General features: G+C 59.6%; 2 protein-coding genes across 38 annotated transcripts; both read left to right on the top strand.

The window, feature by feature from the left end:
• Positions 1–147: 147 nt before the first annotated feature.
• CARMIL3 (capping protein regulator and myosin 1 linker 3) lies at positions 148–18,002 on the top strand (the record flags this gene model as incomplete). Of its 14 annotated transcripts, XM_021383273.1 has the most annotated exon segments (35): positions 148–242; positions 717–767; positions 1,273–1,332; positions 2,009–2,130; positions 2,472–2,551; positions 2,840–2,910; positions 3,489–3,562; positions 3,871–3,946; positions 4,437–4,525; positions 5,690–5,784; positions 6,206–6,292; positions 6,947–7,056; positions 7,402–7,479; positions 7,554–7,630; positions 8,174–8,278; positions 8,358–8,427; positions 8,527–8,608; positions 8,691–8,787; positions 9,032–9,086; positions 9,182–9,495; positions 10,128–10,221; positions 10,273–10,394; positions 10,924–11,092; positions 13,842–13,955; positions 14,318–14,499; positions 15,145–15,232; positions 15,632–15,712; positions 15,999–16,101; positions 16,190–16,260; positions 16,747–16,808; positions 17,140–17,204; positions 17,354–17,424; positions 17,537–17,630; positions 17,757–17,861; positions 17,933–18,002. In XM_021383273.1, coding segments are annotated over 35 exon segments (3,317 nt in total), but the record flags the coding sequence as incomplete, so codon positions are not given.
• Positions 18,003–22,423, top strand: RNF212B (ring finger protein 212B). Of its 24 annotated transcripts, XM_021383298.1 has the most exons (11): positions 18,013–18,332; positions 18,705–18,757; positions 19,024–19,092; positions 19,170–19,285; positions 19,348–19,408; positions 20,043–20,068; positions 20,140–20,186; positions 20,264–20,306; positions 20,413–20,465; positions 20,687–20,723; positions 20,808–21,073. In XM_021383298.1, exons 1-11 carry the CDS (start codon positions 18,173–18,175, stop codon positions 20,932–20,934), a joined length of 792 nt encoding a protein of 263 aa, XP_021238973.1. In that variant the 5' UTR covers positions 18,013–18,172; the 3' UTR covers positions 20,935–21,073. The 24 variants fall into 24 exon arrangements, 22 of the variants coding, with proteins under 22 accessions (XP_021238972.1, XP_021238970.1, XP_021238973.1 ...); XR_002434061.1 differs by lacking the exon at positions 20,140–20,186 and adding exons at positions 21,737–21,789; positions 21,895–22,423 and having other exon boundaries at positions 18,020–18,332; positions 19,024–19,285; positions 20,230–20,465; positions 20,808–21,263; XM_021383301.1 differs by lacking the exon at positions 20,413–20,465 and having other exon boundaries at positions 18,140–18,332; positions 20,808–21,034.
• Positions 22,424–22,548: the final 125 nt, after the last annotated feature.

Raw genomic sequence — 22,548 nt, 5'->3', positions numbered from 1 at the left:
CCCATGGCTCCGGGTCGGGCGCTGTCCGTGGTGCTGCAACGGGCGCTGGACGGCAATGGGGGCGGGAGGGGGGCACCGCTGGGGGACATTGCTGGGGGGAGGTTACTGGGGTTAATCCTTCCTCCTCGCCTCCCCAACCCCATTCAGAAAGCATCCGCCGGGCCCTGGGCCGGCCCCGCATCCACCTGCTGCTGCGTGCCCGCCTGGAGACCAAGCCCCGGCGGCTGGAGGAGAGGATCCTGGTGGGAGCTGGGGGGGGATGAGAGGAGTGGGAGGGGGACTGGGGCACTGGGAGGGGGACTGGGTGCACCGAGAGACACCCAGGGGTTTCTGGAAGCACTGGGAATACTGGGAGCGGGCTCAGGGGATACTGAGAGTAGAAATGGGGACACTGGAAGGGGGTCTGGGATGTTCACTATTAAAGACCTAAGAGTTACTGGGAGCACTGGGCGGGGATCAAGGGCTACTGGGAGGCACGGGGACTGAAAATAAGGACACTGAAATGGGTCTGGAGGCACTGGGAGGTACTGGGAAGGAGAACAGAGGCGCTTGAAGGGGAAATGGGATGCTCTGGAAGGAGGTTGGTGGCACTGAGAAGGGAAATGGGCCAACTGGGGTGCTCTGGGAGATCACTGGGAGCACCAGGGGGCACTGGGAGGGGTCTGAGCTCATACTGGGGGCACTGGGAGCACTGGGTGCCAGCCTCTCTCCCCCAGGCCCTCACTGCCTGGCGCCTGCACCTCTTTGGCCCCACGGCACCGGCCAAGGTGAGCCCTTGCATGGGGATTTGCATGAGTGAATGTGTTTGAGTGAGGATTTTCCCAAGGGTTGGCACTGAGGCTTGCACAATGTTTTGCATGAGGATGTTCAGAGGGATCTGAATGAGTGCATCCCCTGGCACAATCAATTGCACGAGAAACCACATCAGGGGTTGCAGATTTCCATGAATCTATTCCCTAGCACAAGCATTTGCGTGAGCATTTGCACAAGGATTCACATAATGTTTTGCAGAAGGAACTGTTTGCACTAGCCTGTCTTTTTGCACAAACATTCACGTGAAGGCTTGTATGGGAATTTGCACGATAACTTGCACAAGGATTTGCACAAATATATGCCCAAGGATTTGCATGGAGTCCGTCCTCTTGCACAAGGGTTTTCGTACTGCTGAGCCCTTTCGTACCTGCTTGCACAAGGATTTGCATGAGAAATTGCACGTGGATTTGCATGCCCGTCTGCGTATCCATTTGCACAAAGATCCCTATTTGTCACCAGGCCGAGGGCTCCCTGAGCGTGCTGGAGATCCGTTGCATCAGCGCCACCAGCCCCACCCAGGTACCCACCACCTCCCAGTGCAGACCAGTATGGGCCAATATGGACTGGTGACCCTTAACTACTTGCCCAGAATAGATCCCAAGCCTCCCGGTGTGCCCCAGTGCCCTTCCAGTGACTGCCAGTACCCCAAGTCATTCCTTTATCTTATAATGCTTCCCAGTAGGGACCGGTATGGACCAGCGGCCCTCCACTGCCTGCCCAGTTTCCATCCAGTGACTCCCAGTGCCTCTCAGGCCCTTCCAATATGTCCCATTGCCTCCCACTGTGGGCCAGTATGAACCAGTCAGCCTCCACTACCCTTCCAGGGCCCTCCCAGCACCTCTCAGTGACCTCCCAGTACATCCCAGTGCCTCTCAGTCCCTCTTAGCACGTGTCCTGTTCTATCTCCATCCTCCCAGTCTCCTTTCCAGTATGTTATCTCTTCTCCCAAGACATCCCAGTGTCTTTCCACTCCGTTCCAGAACCTCCTTGTACACCCCTAGTCTCTCCTAGAACCCTCCTAGCCCTTCCCAGCACTCCCACAGTATATTCCAGTGCCTTCCCAGTACGTACAAGTCCCTCCCCAGTCTCCTCCATCCCTCTTCGAGAACCCTGATCCCCCCAGGTCTCTACCAGCCGCTCCCTCCCCCCCCCTCCCCAATGGCTCCCAGTGCCTTCCAGTACACCCAGTTCCTAGGTGCGCCTGGACACGGAGCGGGGTCCCCTGGCCCTGGCCCTTGCCACCCCTGCTGCTGCCGCCTGCCTGGCCCGGGAGCTGGGAGCTGCCCTGGGGCGGGCCCTGCCCTGTGCCCCCCCTGTGTGAGCCATACTTGGGACGTGCTGGGACAGGGTTGGGGTTGGGGCAGACTGGGGGGGGACAGGGAGGGGACTGGGAGGCGTTAGGAGAGGGAAGGGATTTGGGATATACTGGGAGCAGTCCGGGAGGGGATTAGGTGGCACTGGGTTGTACTGGGATGAACTGAGGAGGGGGGACTGGGGGCACTGGGATTTACAGGGAGGGCACTGGGGTGGATTGCGGGGCGCTAGGAGTGACTAGGATGTACCGGGATGAACTGGGGCGGGAATGGATGGACTGGAATAGATGGGGGGTTACAGCCGGGGGTCTGGGGTGGGGCTCTCACGCTTGTCCCCGCTCCCAGATGGACCCTGCCCCCGGCCCCGCCCCTCGACACCTCCCCCACGTCGGAGAGCTCCGCCTCCAGCGGCCCCAGCGTCTGCGGTGAGGGGCGTGGCCTCGGAAGGGGGCGTGGCTCCGGGGCGCGTGGCCTCGTGGGAGGGTTCTCGAGGATGGGGCGTGGCCTCAGAAGGGCGTGGCCTCAGAAGGGGCGTGGCCTCGGTGGGCGGGGTCTCAGGGAGGGCTGCATTGGTAGGGAGCATACATGAGATGCGGGAAGGGGCGGGGTTTTGCGGGGGGCGTGGCTTGTCAGCTCTGGGCGTTGTCTGGGGAGGGGGCGTGGACAGGATGGGCCACGCCTCCCCACCCCCAACCCCCCCCCCAACCCCACAGGGGGCTTCTCGGACACGTATGCGGCGCTGTGCGACTACAACGGACTGAGCTGCCGGGAGGAGGTGCAGTGGGTGCGTGGCGGGGATTGAGGGATGCGGGGCATTCGGGGCGGTTTTAAGGGGGTGTCTGGGGGGGCTCTGGGAGGTTTGTGGGGTCCCTAGGGGCCTTTGAGGGAACATAGGAGGGCGGTCCTTAAGAGGCTATGTGGGGTTTTTCGGGTGGGTCGAGGGGGTTTATGAGAAGCTTTTCTGGGGTGTTCTGCGGCGTTCTGCGACCCTTGAAAGATCTATGGGGAATATCTGGGGGGCCTCGGGGGATCAGTGAGGGTCTAAGTGGTCTCTGTCGTCCTGTGGGGATATATGTGGGGGATTTGGCAGGGTTTGGGATGCAAAGAGAGTGTGGGGCTTTAGGGGGTGTGCGTGGGGATCCGCGGTAGTTTGTGGGTTCAGCACCTCGGACAGCGTCAACAGAGGACTTGAGCCTCTCTCTATGGGGGCTACTGGGGAGTTTTTGGGGTCCTTCAAGGGAGCCTTAGGGGGTTTCTGGGAGGCTCCAGGGGCTTTATGGGGTCCTGTGGGCCGGTGGTGGGTCTATGGATTTTCCTGGGGGGGGTCTTTGGGGGGCTATGGGGGTTTTGGGGTTCCCCCAGGATGTGGACACGCTGTACCATGCGGGGGAGCGACGATGCTTCGACCTGCGGGACTTCAGCCACTTGGAGAGCCGGTGATGGTGGCACTGGGAGCACTGGGAGGGACTGGGAGGTTACTGGGAGCACTGGGAAGGGGCTCAGGGGCTACTAGGAGGCACTGGAAGGGGAAATGGGGACACTTGAAGGGGTCTGGGAACAGTGGGAGGCGCTGGGAGGGAGAATAGGGGTACTGGGAGGGGGTCTGGAGCACAAGAAGGCACTGGAAGGGCAGTGGGGAGTTACTGGGAGGACACTGGTGCTTCCTGGGAGCACTGGGAGGTGGCTTAGGGTTACTGGAAGGCACCGAGGAGTTACTGTGCACTTACTGGTGGCACTGATGCAGGGAGCTGGCACTCGCGGTGGCGGCACTGGGCTACAACCGCTGGTTCCGGGGGCTCTGCTGCCGTGACCTACGCCTGGTGCGTACCCCAAACCCGGCACCTCCCCACAGCCTCCACTTTGGGATCCCCTCGTTCCTTTCCCCCCTCCCAAACCCCCACTTTTGGAATCCCCCGAACATATTCCCCCAATACCCCATTTTGGGGGATCCCACTGTCCCTTTACACACGCTTTGGGGTCGGCAGTGTGCCTTCTTGCCACGTTTTCAAGCTCCCTCCATTTTCAGGGTCCCCCAACACCTCACTTCCATCTCAGAATCACTGGTGGGGTTCCCATAGCCTCCTCCATCCTGTCTTGAGGTCCCCCGAGTTTCAGGGCCCCCTCAATTTTGGGGATTCCCCCTGTCCTTGGCACCATTTTAGGAGTCCCTCACTCCCTTACCCCTCCATACTCCCATTTTTGGGTCTCCCCCCCCCCCCCCCCCGTTCTCAGGGTGCTCTCCATTCTGGGGTGCTCTCCATTTTGGGGTGCTGCCCCCAACGTTTTGGGGTCTCCCGTGTTGTGGTGCAGAGCAGTGAGGTGCAGGCACAGGTGCTGCATGCTGTGCGCCGCTCACCCGCGCTGGAGGAACTGATCCTGGACAATGTGGGGTTAAACACGTACGCTTGGGGTGGATTCCTTTGGGATTTGGGGTGTGCACCCTAAGTGGAAAGGGTGGGATTTGGGGGGATTTTTCTGGGGAGGGTTGGGGTTAGAAAGGTTTTGGAGGGATTTGGGGGAGGATTCTAGAGGTGTTGGAGGGATTTGGGGGATATGGGGGATTTATGGAGGTTTGGGGGTTTTGGAGGGGTGGGTTTTGGGGATGTTATTGTGGGAGTTGGGGGGATTGTGGATAATTTGGGGGGGGTTGGGGAGATGTGGGGCCGTTTTGGTTGGTTTGAATGGATTTGGGGGGATTTTGCCTTTTTAGGGGGAAGATTTTAAGGGTGTTGGGGGATTTTCAGGGTGAGGGAGGGAGATGTGGATATCTTGGTTGATTTGGGGACATTGTTATGGGTTTGGGGGTCTAGAGCATTTTGGAGGTTTTGAGGGGGTTTTGGTGGGGATTTGTGGAGATTTGGGGGATTTTGAGGGGGGAGTTGAGTGGTTGAAGATATTTTTAGAGGACTTTTAGAGGACTCTAGAGTACCTCAAATAAGACTGGCAAACGCATCCTAAGGCATTAGGGGGTGAGATGTGGGGGGTGGAGTGGGTTTAGGTAGCAGTTTGAGAGGTTTGGAGGAATTTTTGAAGGTTCTGGGGGGATTTTGGATGGATTTTAGGGGCCTCAAATTTGTTGGTGCCCCCAAAATATGGGAGGTGAAAGATTTGTGGTTTTTGGGGTGGATTTTGGGGTTTGGAGGGGCATTTTGGAGAGGATGTTATACGGGCTTCAAGGGATTTGGCACGTTGCAAATATGTGGGTGCACCCTAAGTGTGAAGGATCAAGATCTAAGTGGAATTTGAGAGGTTTTGGGGAGATCTTGAGCGGGTTTGGGGAGGATCCTGTGGCGTGCTGGGATGTTTCAGGGGGGTGCAAAATTGGAGATGTCCCCTCTAGCTGGGGGTGGTGAGATGATGGGGAATTGGATTTAAGCCATTTGGATACATTTTTGGTTGGGGTGCATGAGGAGTATTTGGGGAAGGTCTTGGGGGAATTTGGAGTGGATTTTGTATTTTGAGTGAGATCTTGGTGGGTTTGGGGGGATTTGGGGTGAGATTTGGGGGCTTGGGGTGTTTCAGGGTTTGGGTGAGGGTGCCCAAATTTGGCATTCTACCCCAAGGGACTTTGCCTCCCGGTTGGCAACGGCGCTGGCAGCGCACCCGGACCCACCGCTGCGATGCCTGGAGCTGCCCCGCGGACCCCTGGGGGACAAAGGTGACCCCCACATCTCCATTGCTCCCCAGAATCCCTACTGCACCTCAAAGCCCCCCGTGGCACCCCAAACCCATTTATAGCACCTCAAAAATCTCCCTAGAACACCTCAGTTCCCCCATTGCACCTCGAATCCTCTTTCTGCATCCCAGGAGTTCTTCCTCCAAATCCCACCCCGAATGCCCCATTGCACCCCAACTGCCCCCCAAATCCCATTACAGTAATCCAAAAATCCCCCTAGAAACTCATACTCCCCCCTTCCACTCCAGAGCATCCCTTGTCCCCCACAAATCCCCCATATTGGCCCAAAATCCCCTGACTCCCCAATTCCCCCCACCCCCAGATCCCTTATTTGGTGTTCCCCACACTTTTGGGATCTGCTCTTATTTTGTGGTGCTCACTCAATTTTGGGATCCCCTCCCAGGACTGGCAGCGCTGAGTCAGCGCTTCTTGGGGCTGCCGGGGGGACTACGACGGCTACGCTTGCCCCACTGCAGCCTGGGGGCACGAGGTGGGGCTGGGGGCACTGTGTGGTGTTGTGGGGCGGGGGTGATGAGAGGGGGGAGGGTGCAATGCGTATGCGGTGTTGGAGGGGATATGAGGGAGGGGAAAGGACGTTAAGGGGCTATTGGATGACCTATAGGGTTTTGGGGTGCCCTGCGGTGTGATGGGGGCCCATAGGGTTCTTGGTTGCCCATGAGGATATTGGAGTGCCTTCTGGATTATGGGATGCCCCGTAAGATTTTGGGATGCCCATGGGGTTAAGGAGACCTGTTGGGTAATGTGGAGCTCCATGGGAATACTGGAGTGCCCATGGAGGTGCTGGTGTGCCCACTGAGGTTATGGTGAGCCCCGTTGGGTTACTGGGAGGGGGATGCTGGGTTATTGCAATGCTTCTGCAGCAGCGGGGAGTACTCTGAATGTGGACAGGTTATTGGTGTGAAATCAATTTTTTTTGGTACCACAAATTTTTTGGGGGTATCCATGGGGGTTATGAGGTGCCAATGAATGTATTGGTGTTCCCATTGGGTTCTGGGGAGTCCCCTGGGGATATTGGGCTGCCCATGGAAGTTTTGGGGTGCTTATCTGTGCTGTGGTTCTGTGTGCCTCCATGGGTTCCTATGGGTCTCCTCCATGGGTACTGCACCCCACACCTGCCCCACAGGATTGGCAGCGCTGGGCCGAGCGCTGGGCACAAACCCCGCTTTCCGCAGTGCCCTACAACTGCTGGACCTGGGCCACAATCCTGGGCTGCTGGGCAGCCCCCACGGCGCTGTAGGATGGGAATGGGGTGCTATGGGGCAGGGATGGGGTACTATGGGGCTGTGGGGCAGTGGAGGGCGCTGAAGGGTACTGGGGTTTGGATACATCTGTGGGGCTGGAGTGGTGCTATGGAGCTGGATAGGTTGTATGGTGTTGCTGGGGATGCTATGGGCTGGAGCAGGAGTTGTGGGACTGGAGAAGTTGCTATGGGGTTGGAGGGGGGGTGTGGGGCGGGGTACAATGGGATGCAATGGGGCTGGATGGGTGCTATGGGGCTGGATGGGGTGGGTGGTACTAGGGGGCTGAGCAGTACACTATGGAGCAGCCATGGGGTCAGGCCCTACTCCACACCTCCAGGACCTCTTTGCCTTCCTGGCCCAACCCAACGCCCTCCTGCACCTTGACCTGGCTTCCACTGACTGCGCCCTTGATGTGGTGAGGGGCTGTGGGGTCGCCATGGGGCTGCCGTGGGGCAGTCGTGGGGCTGATGGCCCCCTTGTGCCTCCCAGCTCTTCGGGGCGCTGCTGCACGGCTGTTGTTCACGGCTCAGCTACCTCAACGTGGCCGGGAACAGCTTCTGCCACCGGTCAGCTCCTGCCCCACATGTCGATGGTGGCTGTGGGGCAGGGGGCAGGTGGGGCCTGGGGAGGTGGTTGGGAGCCCATTGAGAGTTGGAGTACCCTACTGGCCAGTCACGAAGGCAGATGGGTTATCTGGAATGTTATTGGGTGGATGATCATCCCATTGTGTGGCAGAGCACCCCGTTGGGTGGTAGAGAACCCCACAGAGCACTGGAGCGCCCTACTGGCCAATCCAGAAATGCCATTGGGTGGTCGAGCACCCTGTTGAATAGTGGAAGGACCCCTTTGGGCATTGGATCACCCAGCTGGCTAATCTCTTGGGTGATCTGAAACGTCATTGGGTGGTTGAACATCCTGTTGTGTGGTCAGGAGCCTCACCGGGTGGTCAGGAACCACACTGGGTTGTCAAGTACCGTGCTGGGTGGTCAAGAACTCTGTTGGGTGTCCAAGGGCTCCATTGGGTTTTGGCCCAACCCGTTGGCCAAGGGGGTGCCTGGTTGACCCCAGATGGGTAGGGCTGATGGAGCCTTGCTTCCACCTCCCACTAGGAAGACCCGCGAGGTCCCGCCCACCCTGCAGCAGTTCTTCTGCAGCACCTTTGCCCTGTCCCACATCAGCCTGGCAGGCGTGCGGCTGCCCCCTGACGCTCTCAGGTGAGCATCACCCCCTGGGGCCACCCTCTTCCTTCTGGGGAGACGGAGACGTGGTCGCACCGTGACCTGCCCTCCCCAGGTCTCTCCTGCAGGGATTGGCTGCCAACACCCACCTGAGCGACCTCCACCTGGACCTGAGTGGCTGTGAGGTGGGGTGGGGGCATGGCCCAAAGTGGGAAGGGCCTTGTGGGGGCTCTGCGCCTCACATCATTTCTGGTGTCTGCCCAATCCTTGGTGCCATCTTACAGCTCCGCTCGCCGGGAGCTCGTGTGTTGGAGGAGCTGCTGGGGGGCATCAGTGCTGTGGGCAGCCTGGACCTCTCAGACAATGGTGAGAAGAGGGAGAGACCCCATCCCGGGGGCTGGCCTGGAACCCTGCCGCTATCTCCAGTTTCTCCTCACACTGCTCTCAGGCTTTGATGCCGATTTGCTGACGCTTGTACCAGCCCTGGGGAGGAACAAGGCCCTGAAGCATCTCTGGTTGGGCAAGAACTTCAGTGTCAAGGCACGGTGAGTGCCCCTGGTGGGCTCCCCCTGGTCCCACAGGGCCTTCTGAGGGCCCTCTTCCCCACTGGCCCTGAGGGAGGTGAACAGGAACCATTGGTGGGCTGAGTCCAAGGAGGTCCACTTAGACCCTAATGCCCAAAGTTGTGTGATGGAGGCCCACCAAGACCCCAGAGTGCCCATGGACATCCTCTGCGACCCTATGGGCCAGGTTGTGTCCGTGTCCCACCGCTCTTTCTCCTCCCCTCAGAACACTGGAGGAGATCCTGCACAAGCTGGTCCAGGTCATCCAGGAGGACGACTGTGTGAGTTCCCCAGGGGACGTTGGGATGGCAGGTGGACATCCACTTCTGTGGATCCCCCAGGCCACATCCCATGCCCCCTCTGCCCTTCCCATAAGTCCCTGCAGTCTCTGTCAGTGGCTGAATCGAGGCTGAAGGCCCGGACCTGTATCCTGGTGAACGCGCTGGGCAGCAACGCATGCTTGGCCAAAGTGGACCTCAGCGGTAACTTCATGGAGGACATGGGCGCCAAGATGCTGGCCAAGGCCCTGCAGATCAACAGCACCCTGCGGTGGGTGGGTGGTTTCACAGGGGGTTCAGGAGTGGTCCCTCCACCCCGGTGTCACCTGTGGTCCCATGGCAGGAGCCTCATCTGGGACAGGAACAACACAACAGCTGTGGGCTTCCAGGACATCGCCAGGGCCATGGAGAGGTGAGTGGGACCACCAGCATATTAATACTGTGGGTGGACATCACATCTGGAGCAGGTGATCACCAGGTTCAGACAACCAACCTGATCTGGACATGATACTTGGCTCTCCAGGCAGGTCAACCAGTTTTTGGACCTACTTGTCAGTTTTAGACTGTGCAACTGGCTATTCCATACAGGCTGATGGGTTACCAACCAGTCAACTGGTTCTAAACTGGTCAACAATCTTCAGACTGGGCAACCACCTCTAGTCTGGGCAACCCATCCCAACCAAGTCAATGGGTTCCCAACTAGTAAACTGGTTCTAGACTGGTCAACAATGTCTGGACCAGACAACCGATCCCAAACTGGTCAATTGGAACCCAGTCACTCAACTGCTTCTAGACTGGACAACCATCTCAGAGTGGTCAACTCATCCAAAACATGTCAATGGGATCTCAGCTAGTCAACTGGTTCTAGACTGGGCAACCATCTCTAGACTGGTTGATCATCTTTGGACAAGTCTACTCATTTCAAGCCAGTCAGTGGGATCCAATCTGGTCAACTGGCTCTACAGTGATCAACCAGCCATAGACCAATCAACCCACTGTATATTGGTCAGGGGAATCCCAAGCAGGTCCATGTCCTCTCAACAGCAACCACACATTGACCTTCATGGCCCTTCCCCTCTGCGACCTCACAGCCGCCTACCGTAGTGCCCCGGAGCGTACAGACACTGGTTGGCAGCAGGTGGGTGGGGGTAGCTGGGGATTCTCTAATATTTGTGTTTGGGAATCTCAGACATCTCGATTTCCCTCCTCAAGATCCAGTGGTGCCTCCTACGCAATGGCCGCGGCCCCAAGGTACCACCAGAGCAGGTGCTGCGGCTGCAGCGGGGCATTGTCACCAGCACGGCCGAGCAAGTAATCTTTCCCCATGGGCATAGGGAACCTCGGGACTTGGGGGCACTTGTGGGGCAGGAGAGGACAGATGTGGGGCTGATTTGTGGCAGCCATGGGGCAGATGTGGGAAGCAAGAGGGATAGAGGATAGTGGCCAGAAGGATGCTTGGGAGGTTACTGGGGTGGGCGCTGGGGCAGTTTTTGGGGTGATTACAAGTGCTGCTGAGGGATTGCCTTGGTGGTTGCCAGGGCAGTTGCTGGGGCAATAAGGGCAGAATCTGGTGTTGTTGCTGGGGTGGTGGCCAGGATGAGAGGAGAGGTTGTCAGAGCAGTTGCAAGGGTGGTTGCTAGGGTGGTTCCTGGGGTGATGGGAAGTATTCCTGACAGAATGCTGGGATGATTGCTGGGGCAGTGGGAAGGTTGCTAGGATGGTTGCTAGGGTGGTTGCCAGGGTGAGGGGAGGTGTTGCCGATGAGATGCTGGGGCAGTTGCTAGGGAGGTTGCTGAGGTGATGGGGGCGGTTGTTGAGGGGATGCCGGGATGGTTGCCAGTTGCCAGGGCGGTTGCCAGGGCTGTTGCCAAGGAGATGTGCTGCAGATGCTCTGCCGGCTGAGTGGACGAGTGCAGGCTGCGGCGCGGGGGCTGCGGGGGCACCCAGGAGCCCAGCGTGACCTTGCAGAGGCCCAGGAGCTGCTGCGGGAAGCCAGGAACGCCCGCGCGGTGAGCACCCCTACAGCATATACCCAACAGACCAGCTGGAACCTGCATGCTCCCAGATAGCCCCCGAAACACTCCAAAAACCCCAGCACCACACCCAGAAGGGCAGCATCTGAACCCCAAATTGAAGCATCTTCTCCCGCAAAAAAAATAGAACCCTCAGAGAACCCCAGGAACATCCACAGGACCCCAACATCCCCCCCCCCCCAGATTTTTAGCATATGACCACCAAATTGAAGTATCTCCCCCACAAAGTGAAACCCCCAAAGCACCCCAGAAACCCTGCAAAAAACCCCTGCATACCCATCGGAACCGAAGTATCTGACTCCCACATTGAAGCTTCTCCCCACAATCAAAGCATTCCCCCTCAAGGAACCCCAGAAACATGCCCCCCAAAATTGCATTGCCTTCAAAATAGAAACATCTGACCCCAAAATTGAAGCCTCCCACTCAAATAAAGAGAACCCCTCAAAAAACCCAGAATCTTCCTAGAAATTAAAGCATACTTCCCAAAATGAAGCATCTCCTCCCAAAGTTGAAACATCTCCCCCTACCCCTGATAAAAATAGAACTTCCCCTCAAAAACCAGAAACCCTCCGAAACCCCAAGACTCCCCCCAGAACAGCGTCCTTCCCCCCAGAAATGAGACCTCAGATCTCCTCTAGCACCACAAAATCGGCCGTGGGGTGCTGACAGCCCCCATGGGTCCCAAATTTTCACCATGCCCTTGTGACCCCCCATGATCCCAGTGACCTCCCATGAGCCCTATGATACCATGACTCCTTTGACTTCCCATGACCCCATAACCTCATGACCCCCATCACTCCTATGGCCTCCCATATTGTCCCATGACCACTATGACTCTTGACGCCTTGCATGACCTCCCATGACCCTTCTGCCCTCCCCCTCCTCATGACCCTATAATCTCCCATTTGAGGAGTAAGAAGGAAGCGCACAGGCAGTGGAAGCAGGGATGGGTGCCCTGGGAAGCGTACACGGATGTCATCTGGACATGCAGAGATGGCATCAGGAAAGCTATGGCACAAGTGGAGCTGCACTGGGCGAGAGATGCGGCAAATAATAAGAAGGGATTCTACAGGTACCTTGTTCAGAAGAAATAGGCCAAGAAGAATGCACCCTCCCTGATAAATGACAAAGGGGTCAAGGCAGCAACGGACACGGAGGTGGCTGAGGCTCTCAGTGAGTTCTTTGCCTCAGGCTTCACTGGCAGTCAGATTTCACGCATCTCACGCATCAGGTGGAGGTGGGGAAGCAAAATCCCTCCTGCTGTAATCAAAGAGCAAGTTTGAGACCACCTGATGAGACTGAATGTGTACAAGTCCTCCTGGATCCAGATCCTCCTGTAAGAGATGTTCAGGCACGTGAGGGGTGAGCAGCTGATCTGAGAAAGCCAGCACGGCTTCCCCAAGGGCGGATCGTGCCTTACCCATCTGGTGCTCTTCTATGATGGAGCAGTGGCTTCAGTAGACAAATGCAAAGCAACCGATGGTGTCATCTACTGGGACTTCTGCAGGGCTGTTGACATGGCCCACATAACATCTCCAAAGTGGAAAGATATGAATTTGAAGAGTTAATTCAGTGGATGGTTGCAGTCAGAGGGCTGCGGTCAGTGGTTCTGTGTCCAGGTGGAGGTGGTGACAAGTGGTGTTCCCCAGGGTTCTGTCTGGGAGCAGCATGCTTCAGCATCTTTCTCAGTGACAAAGATGCTGGGATCAAGCGTGCCCTCAGTTTGCCGATGACCCCATGCTGAGTGGTGCATTGACACAACAGGAGGACGGGATGCCACCATCCAGAAGGACCTGGACAGGCTCAAAAAGTGGGCAGATGTGAACTGAATGGGGTTCAACAGGGCCAAGTGTAGGTGCTGTGTTGGGGCAATGGCAGCTGTGAGTACAGAGTGGAGAAGAACGGCTTGGGAGCAGCCCTGCCGAGAAGGACCTGGGGGGTCCTGGTGGGTGAGAAGGCAGACATGGTGTGAGCCCACAGCCCAAAGGGCAGCTGCACCCCGGGCTGCACCAACAGGGGGGCAGTGGGGCAGGGAGGGGACTGTCCCCTCTGCAGGCCAGGACCCCCAGTGCAGAGACGTGGGGCTGTGGGAGCGGGGCCAGAGGAGGGCACGGGGACGGTCGGGGGCTGCGGCAGCTCCGGGTGGGGAAAGGCCGAAGGAGGGGGAGTGCGGCCTGGAGAAGGGATGGCTGCGGGGAGGCCTCGCTGCGGCCTTCAGTGCCTGGAGGGGCCCGGACACGGGAGGAGAGCGGCTTTGTATGCGGGCAGAGAGCGATGGGACACGGGGGGATGGTGTTAAACCGAAGCAGGGGAGACTGAGGTCAGATGTGGGGGAAATCCTTCACCCAGAGGCCCCGCACTGCTGCCCAGAGCTGCGGGTGCCCCATCCCTGGAGGTGCCCATGGCCATGGATGGGGTCCTGGGCAGCCTGAGCTGGGGGGGCACCCTGCCCATGGCAGCGGTGGAACTGGGTGATCATTAAGGTCCCTTCCAACTCAACCATTTTATGATTACTCCCCACAACCCCATGATGTCATAACCCCGTGACCTCACATGACCTATAAGCCCCCATGACCTCATGAACCATAACCTCATGACTGCCATGACTGCCACAATCCTCTTGAATTCCCATGACCCCTATGACCTCCATGCCCCTCCATGACCCTGTGACCTCCTATGACTCCATGACCATGTGAACACCCCCCTGACCCTGTCACCCCCCCAGTTGTTCCCCAGCCTGGCAGCACTGGGACCGGCAGGGGCTGGGGCGGGGCCACTGCAGCTCCTCCTGCAGGGCGTCGCTGGGGATGTGGCCAAAGCCGTGGACAAGGAGCTGGAGGTGAGCGCTGGGTGCGCTGGGATGGACTGGGAGGAAAGTGGAGGAGTCTGCTGGAGAACTGGGAGGGACTGGGAGGGAATGAGGGGCACGGGAAGGACTGGGAAGGACAAGGAGGGAGCCGGGAGGAACTGGGGGAGCACTGGGAGGGACTGGGATGGAATTGGAGGGACCGGGAGAGTGCTGGGAGAGGCTGAGAGGGAACAGAGAAGGAACTGGGAGATACTGGGAGGGAACTGGAGGAACTGGGAATGCTGAAGATCCTCAAACGCGGCCAAAACCCCAATCAGGGAAGGGCTGGGCCTTACTGCTGGGTGCCCCCTCGCTGGAAGCCCCCCCTTCCAACCAGAAGTCCTGTTCCCCAGGTGCTGCTGGAGGCGCTGCTGGGTCGGGCCGCCGAGCTCTGCCCCCGGGCCACGGCGGCTGGGGTGTGGCCTGGGGGGGCGTGGCTCGGGGGGGCACCTCGGCCACGCCCCCCACTGCCCCCTGGCCTGGCCCCGGGGGCATTGCTGGAGCGGGCAGGGGAGGAGATCCGGGAGCAGCTGGGGTAAGGGGGCACTGAGAGGGACTGGGCATACTGGGATCGATGGGTTTTTTGGGGAGGGAGCGAGGTATCGTGGAAAGGCACTGGAAGGGCATTGGGGAACACCGGGACATACTGCAAATGACGGAGTGTACGTAACTAGAGAGCACTGGGATGGACTGAGAGAACACTGGGATAGCTGGAGTGATTGAGATAGCATTAAAGATGTCTGGAAAGGCACTGAGATATACCAGGAAGCCACTGGGGGGGATGGGGATAGATTAGAACGTGCTGGGAGAGTATTGAGGTGCACTAGGAGAGATTCAAAATGACTGGGAGGGCACTGTGAAACACTGGGAAGCCACTGGGACGTACTGGAAGCAAGTGGAGTATACTGGCAAGATGCTGGAATATAGTGGAATACACTGGGTTATACTGGGAGGCACTGGGATATACTGAAAGGGCGCTGAGATCTACATGGAGGGCACTGAGAGTTACGGGGGAGTACTGAGGGGAACTGGGAGGCGCTGGGACATACTGGGAGGGATGTGTGGAAGACTAGAAGAGGATCAGGGAGTGCTGTGAGGGTGCACTGGAATGTACTGGGGGGCACTAGCGGGCACTACGGGGGTGCCGGTGTTGCCAGCACCCCATTGTTCCTGTGGTCAGGGAGGTGCAGCTGGCGCTGGTGACATCCCTGACCCAGGCGGTGGTGGCTGAGCTGCTGCGGGAGCTACGCCGTGTCCACCAAGCACTGGTGAGTGTCCCTCCCCGTGAGTGTCCCTCCCCCCCCCATTCTCCAGCAGCCCCCTGGTCCTCCACGAGCCCCCAAAGTATTCCAGCACCCTCCAAGGTTCTCCAGTTCCCTGAGGTCCTCCAACACCCATTGGGTTCTCCAACATCCTCTGGAGACCTCCAACCCCCTGAGATCCTCCAAGACCTTTTGGGTCCTCCAACACCCTTCAAGGTCCTCCAACATTCTCTGGTGTCCTCCAACCTCCCAAAGTCCTCCAGCACCCTCCCAGTCATCCAGCGGCTTTTGGGTCCTCCAACACCATTGAGGTCCTCAAACACCCCCTGAAGTTCTCCAGCACTCCTTTAGTCCAAAACCCTACAATATCCTCCAGCACTCAAAAATCCCCCCATGCGCCTCCAGGCCCAGCACCTGCAGGATCCGAGGAGTCCCCAGGGGCAGGAGCCCTCCAACAGCACCGATGAGGAGCTGGGCATTGATGTTGTAAGAAGGAGGGCAAAAGCTGGGGAGGACATCCAACACCCGGGGGGCATGAGCATCCCATGGAGTTTTGGGGTATTGGGGTGCCCTGTGGATCATAGGGGAGATCTGGGGGGAGCTCATGGGCTTCGGGGACTCCACTAAATGTTTTGGGGTGTCATGAGAGTTTTGGGAGGAAAGCAGGGGATCTGGGGGAAGTTTATACACGGGGGTGAAGCTGAGGAGTTTTGGGGGTCCCCTGTGGATCTGGACGTGCTTAAGGGTGTTGGATGCACGTGACAATTTTGAGATGCAACCAAAGGGCTTTTGGGTTCTTCCCTTGGAGGACGCACCGACGCTGCAGCGGCACAGGCGCTGCTGCCGCCGCACCCGGCCCCCTTCTGCCTTCATGGGTGAGCACCCATATTGCCGCGCATCATCACGCGTCACCCAGTGTCGTGATGCACTGTTATGCATCATTGCACGTGTCACTGCCCCCAGGCCAATCCGAGGGCCTGGAGTCGCCATCGCCCCCGAGGAGCTCTGAGGGGGATGCCAAGCCCCACCCACTGGTGAGTAGCCCTGCCCACCACGACCAACCCCAATGGCCAAGTCCATTGACCCAACTCCATTGACCCAACTCCATTGACCCAACTCCATTGGTCCCTAACCCCGCCCATGAAGCCACAGCCCCTCCCACAGCCCCATAGCCTGTCCCATAGGTGCTGCCTTTAGGCTTGTAGCGCTGACCGCTGCTGGACACGCCCCCAGAGACACAGCCACACACCCCCGTCCCTCAGCTCCAACCACAGCCACAAATCCCCGCCCCCAGGCCCACTGCCCTGTCCCCGGGGCCCTGCCCTGCTCAGCACCTCGTGGCCCCGCCTCAAGCCCTTAGCCCCGCCTCCACCTCGTGGCCCCGCCTCCACCTCGTGGCCCCGCCCCTGCCCCACAGCCCCGCCCTCTTGCTCTTGGCCACGCCCACCGCTCAACGGCCCCGCCCCCATCCGGGGAAATGGGCGTGGCCACCATTAAAAGCGCTGTGCTCCTTCCCCCAGCACTTCAGGGCCCCCGAGGCGCAGGCGGTGGGGGGCTCCCCCCAGGAGGAGGGGTTTGGCCGGTGAGCTGGGGGTGAGGGATTTGGAGGGGGGCAATGGGGTCCAAGAGGGGGGTTCCCGAGGTGGTTAAGGAGCAGTGGGGGTCGGGGGGAGAGGGGGGAGCTGTTGGGGTCCGGGAGAAGGCAATTGGGAATACTGCAGGGGGATCTTGAGGAGGTAACTGGGGATCGTAGGGTGCAATTGAGGTCTTCTGGTGTTACGGGGCACAAAAATGGGGTAACTGTGGATAGTCTTGTAGAGGTAATGGGTTAATTTGGGATCCTGGAGGGGTAACTGGAGTTGAGGGGGCAATAGGAGGGTTCCTGGGGGTCACGTGGTCTGTGTCCCCCCTAGGCTGCCCCCCACGGTGCCTCCCTATCCCCAGGAGCATGGCTGCAGCCCAGGCTTGGAGGAATCAGGTGGGTTCCCCCTGCCAAAAGCTGCGGGTAGTGCTTGGATCCTGCTATAAGGCCAGGGCGTTCCCCAGAGCCCTCTCCACAAAGAAAACCCTCCCAGAAATTATTTTCCTCCCCCCAAAGTGTGTCTTTAATTCACATTCCCCCTACAGCCACTCCAGAAGCTGGCAGTCCTGGGGTGGAGTGGGCGGGGCTTCCTTCCCCACAGACCCCGCCCCCTCAGGTGAGTGGCAGGGTGGGGTCAGCCGGGCTCCGCCCACCGCCCGGAGGAGAGCAGGCCTGGGGGCGGGGCTGCGTGCCGGAAGCTCCGCCCTCCCTCTCGCGCCCGTCTCCAGGCCCCGCCCAGGCTGGGGGCGTGGCCCCTACAGAGCTGCAGCAACGAGGGAGGGGGCGGGGCCATCCCAGAGGCCCCGCCCACTGCCCCGACAGGTGAGGGCTTTCCGAGACGCTGGAATAGCGGAAGGGGGTGGTGGGGATCCCGAGTTGTACTGGGATGCTGGAGGGGTTCGGGCGTGTTCCTGAAGCGCTGTGGGATGCTGGAGGCCTCTCTCGCAGGGACCTCAGACAGGAGCCGCCAGCTGCCCCCCCCGAAGCCTCAGCGGAGGCAGCGAGCCCATTCCTGTGACAAGGCGGACGCTGGGCCCGGGCCGGGAGGAGGCGGTGAGGCTGCTGAGGTGCTCTGAGGGGACACCTGCTCTCCTCACTGCTTGAACGGCCACTTCTCCCCACAGGCACCTGAGGGGTGGGCAGGACCCTACAACGGCCACTCACAGACGGGAATAAACGTTTATTGAAAAGGAAGCTCAGGAAGTCTCATTAATGGCATTAAAACCACAGCAACCCGCTCCATAACGGCAGCGCGCCGCTCCCTCCTTTCCCGCCCTTTTCACCGCTTCCCTCAGGCGCTTCCCGCCCTTCCCGGGGCCCCGCCCCTTTCCCGCGGCCGCTTCCTCACGGCTGCGGGCCCGGGCATGGCGGCCGGCCCCGGCCGGGACTGGTTCCACTGCAACCGCTGCTACCGGCAGGAAGGTGCCCGCTTCTCCGTCACCAGCTGCGGGCATGTTCTGTGCGAGGCCTGCCTGGGCGCAGGTAGGGGCCCGCAGGCCTTTACCCCCCGCAGAACGACCGCAGGTGGGAATCCCCCCCAGAAAGCCCCTCTCAAAACGGAGCAGAAAGGAGACTCCGCCTCCTAGCCCCATAGAATAATGGTGAATAGGACCCCCCTGAGCCTTCAACCCCACACAGCGGTGGTGACAGGGACTCCGTGTCCGTTCCCCACAGGAGGGGGACTCCCGAACTTCACCTCACAAAATACCCGTGGGGAGCCCCCTAATCTTTAGCCCACGCAAAATGGAGGCACAGAGCGGCCCACCTCTTTTAGCCCCCGAAAATAACCCCCGCTCAGTCCTCCCCCGATGGCTGCAGGCTGGGGCTGTTTCGGTGGCGGTGGGGCCGATCTACCACTGCTTTGGAGGGGCCTTCAACCTCCTCCCCACACCGCAGGGCCGTGCCCCATCTGCGCTGCCACGTGCCGCCGCTTCCCCATCCCCGAGCAGGTGAGTGCCCCCTGGAGCCCCCGTTCTGGTTACCCCCCGACACACCTGGTTCAACTCCATTCTGGTTCCCTTCTCCACACGCTCTGAGGACACACACACCTCCCTCTTCACGTACTCACCTTTGCAGGCTGCCATTTTGTCACACCCTTCCCCCTACAGCCGGAGGCTGCCATTTTGTACCCCTGTGGGCTGCCACTTTGAAGGCCTGTGGTCATGTCCTCCCTCCCTCCTTCCCCCCAACCCCATCCCCCCCCCCGCCGCTACAGCTGGAGGAGACACTCTTCTTAAAGAGCCCCGCCACCATCGCCCGGCAGCGCTTGGCACACATCTCTCAGGTGAGCAGACTCGGGGGGCTCTCCGCCATCTGCAGGCACCCCCAAAACCCAATGAACACCAAGTTTCTCCTCCTTAGGCCTGGCGCTTCCAGCAGGCACAGGTGGACCTGCTGCTCGCCTCCCACCGTGACGCAGCGCGCCGGGCTGAGGCAGCACTGCGGGACGCCCGCCAGGCGTTGGACTCCAAGCAGAGGTGAGCGGCACTGCCTGGGGGTGCCCGGTGCCCTCCCCCAGCCTCACTCAGGCTTCCCACAGGGAAGCGGAGGCGCTGCGGAGGGAGAACGGAGAACTGCGGAGACACCTGCGGGAGGCTGAGGTCGCCCTTTTTTTTTCCTTCGTTTAATGCTCACCCTTTCCACTTAAGATTCCATTTTTCTCCATTAACCTCCCATTTTTCTATGTTTGACTCTCAGTTTTTCCCTTTTAACCTGCCTCAACTTAGCCCTCCATCTTTCCCTCTTTAGCTCCCTATTTTTCCTCATTTAGAATCATAGAATCTTTTGAGTTGGAAGGGCCTTTCAAAGGTCACCTGGTCCCACCCAGGGACACCCACAGCTCCATGAGGTGCTCGGAGCCCTGCCCCCTGACTGTAGGTGTCTGCAGGGATGGGGTACCAGCACCCCTCTGGGCAGCCTTTGCCAGTGCCTCACCACCTTTAGTGTAAAAAACTTCTACCTTATATCCAATCTCAATCTCTCTTTTAGTTTGAAACCATTTTCTCTTGTCCTGTCACAACAGACCCCACTGAAGAGTCTGTCCCCATCCTTCTTATAGCCCCCCTTTAAGACAGATTTAGATGTAAGCCCCCGTTTACCCATTCTACCCATTTTTCCCCATTTAACAGCTTCTTTTACCAAATTAACCTTTCATTTCTGCCCCCCTTTCCCCAATTATTCCTGTACTTCTCCCCATCTTACTCCAGTTTTCCCCAATTTAACTCCTTTCCACAGGTCTCCCCTACCTGGCGGTCGAGCAGGTGAGCCCCAAGCATAATTCTGGGAACGGGGGAGGGTCCCAGCGATCAGCACCCCATGTTTCTCCATGCAGGAGCAGCACACCTCGGCCCATTGGCATCACTTCCCCAGCAACGACAGGTAGATCCCCCCCTAATTTTACCTGTTTTTCCCTAATTTCAAGAGGAACTTAATTACAAGGCCTCTGTCTGCTCTAGTCACCCCACAGCCTCGGCGGCAGCTCAGCGGGCAAGTGGTGAGGTGAGCAGCCCCCCCCCCCCCCCAGATCGCCCTGTTGCAGAAACTGGAGGAACACCCTCAGCTTTGTGTCTTTTCCCCCCAAACGTGCTCCCCCTCCACAATACAGCCGCTTGGCCACACTGGAGTACCCCTCGGCCAACAGCACCCCGACGTGGCTGGGTGAGCCCCCAGAATCCAGCTGCCTCCTCCTGCCATCCCACCCCCCGCATTCCTCCAGCCCAACCCTTTTATTATTGCTGCCTTTAGCCCCTCCCCTTCACACCCGTGACCACTGCTCCCCCTCCCTAGCCACACCTCTTGGCTTCCCCCGTGCTCTCCCGACTCCCCCCATTTCCCACAGCCTCGCCCCTCTCGTCTGACCCCAGCCCTGTCCCCCACAGCCCCATCTCCAGGCTCCACCCGCGGTCTGCCCCACAGGTGAGTGTTGCGGGGGGGGGGTTGGGGGCGTGGCTTGTGGGTATCCAGGGTGTCCCTGTGCCCACTCCTGCCCCCCCTCTCCAGGGCCGCCCTGCTGGCTTCCCACACACCGTTGTGGGGTCCTTTCACCACCCCGCCACTGCCGGTCGCCGTCCTGCCCGGTGAGCCCCAGCGCTTCCTCTCTGCCGGCCTGCAGCCTCCCCGTGTCTGAGCCCACCGCGTCCCGGCCTCGACCAAGATTGCGCTGCCTCGTGCAGCTCAAGAGCAGCGCTCCCTGGAGGGCTGGCAGAACCCTCGCGTTGTCCAGCAATGCGGGATTGTGGCTGCCATTTTGGAAGCGGAGCCGCCATCTTGGAAGCAGCTGCCTTTCCAAGATCCTCTGTCTCCCTGCCAAGACCCCACCAGTTCCTGTCGTCTTCCTGCTCCTCGCGGTTCTGTGGGATGTTCTGGGGCTGCCAGAGGGGTTCACTGCTCCCCCACGGTGCACCGCATCCCTCCGGGTCTGGCTTCTGCCTTCTTAGCATCACCATGCTGACCAAGGTACGCCGGGAGCCAGGGGAACCTTGTGGAGACAGGGCCTGGCTGGGGGAAGCCCAAAACCTAATGCTGGGGATGCCAAGGCCCCATGGAAGCTCCTATAGGGGCTGTGCCCTATGTGAAACGACCCGCTGCTGGGAACCCCGTGGCCCTATGGAAGCTTCCGCTGAGCTGATTTTGCTCGTGCGGATCCTTAGGTCCTACGGGGGGAACCCAAGGCTGGGCATAGCACTCGTGGTGGGAACACACAGCTCCATAAAAGCTTCCAGTGCGACCCCAGGGATGTGGTAGAGGTGTCATGGTACAATCTCAAGGCCATACAGGGACCCCCACGGGGCTGACCCTTACCTACCCCATCCCCTCAGTGCCGGGTGCCCAGCCCCAGACCCCTGCAATTTGACCTTGGTGTGTGATCATGGTGGGGGGGTCACATACGGCTGGTGGCCGCCACTGCGCTCACCTGTTTCTCCCTGCAGGGCTCGACCGTGCGGGCAGCGAGGGAACCCACGCGGCTGGCTAAGATTTTCTGGTGGGCTTGGGCTCCACCTCCACCTGCAGAATCCTGGGCTGAGGCCGCAGCTGGGGGCTCCCAGTGGAGGCTGCCCGCAGCCTGCTCTGCTGTGCCATCTTCCAGGAAACACGACGCGACGCCACGATGTGCCATGCGGGGCAGCCGGCCGCACCGCTGCACTCCAACAACGCGGCCAAGCTGCAGGAGCACCGCGGATCACAGCACGTCCAGCCCGAGGCTCCGCAGCCATGGAGGGGTGAGGGGCTGCTCCAGGGATCGTTCTTGGTCGCAGAGGGGCTGCTGCGGTCAGAATTGGGGGTGTTTTGGCACGAGGAGTCTCCTTAATTAGGATAGTTTTGGGGAGAAGGGACTTTTTGCTTAAGATTGAGATCTACGTGGTTGCGGGGTGAGGTTAAGATGGAGACAGCAGCAGTTGTGGGGGTGATAAGAGCTGGAGGGCACCGCGCCTGAGGGCTGACAGCTGCGGGTTCTTAGTGACCAGGGCCACGGCGCTGGTCCTGCGGGGCACGGAGGCTCCTCCACAGCCAGGAAGGTGGCAGCTTCCCTTGGGCACCACAGGGAGAACGTGGGCCTGGGAGATCCCCCCCCCCCCCTCCCCTGCCAAGTATATAAAATTTCCTGCTTTGTTACAGCTGATGTCTGTCATTGTTGGGGGTGGGAGGGCACTGTGGGAGGTGCACACTGTGGTGATGGAGGGCAGGATGTGAGAGCATGGGCCCCTGCCCCCACACGGGCGCTGCTGGAGCTCAGGGAGAC

This window comes from Numida meleagris, unplaced genomic scaffold (assembly GCF_002078875.1).
Source record: "Numida meleagris isolate 19003 breed g44 Domestic line unplaced genomic scaffold, NumMel1.0 unplaced_Scaffold362, whole genome shotgun sequence".
Classification (NCBI taxonomy): Eukaryota; Metazoa; Chordata; class Aves; order Galliformes; family Numididae; genus Numida; species Numida meleagris.
The sequence above is the reverse complement of the archived record's forward strand: the minus strand, read 5'-3'. Positions and strand labels throughout refer to the sequence as shown.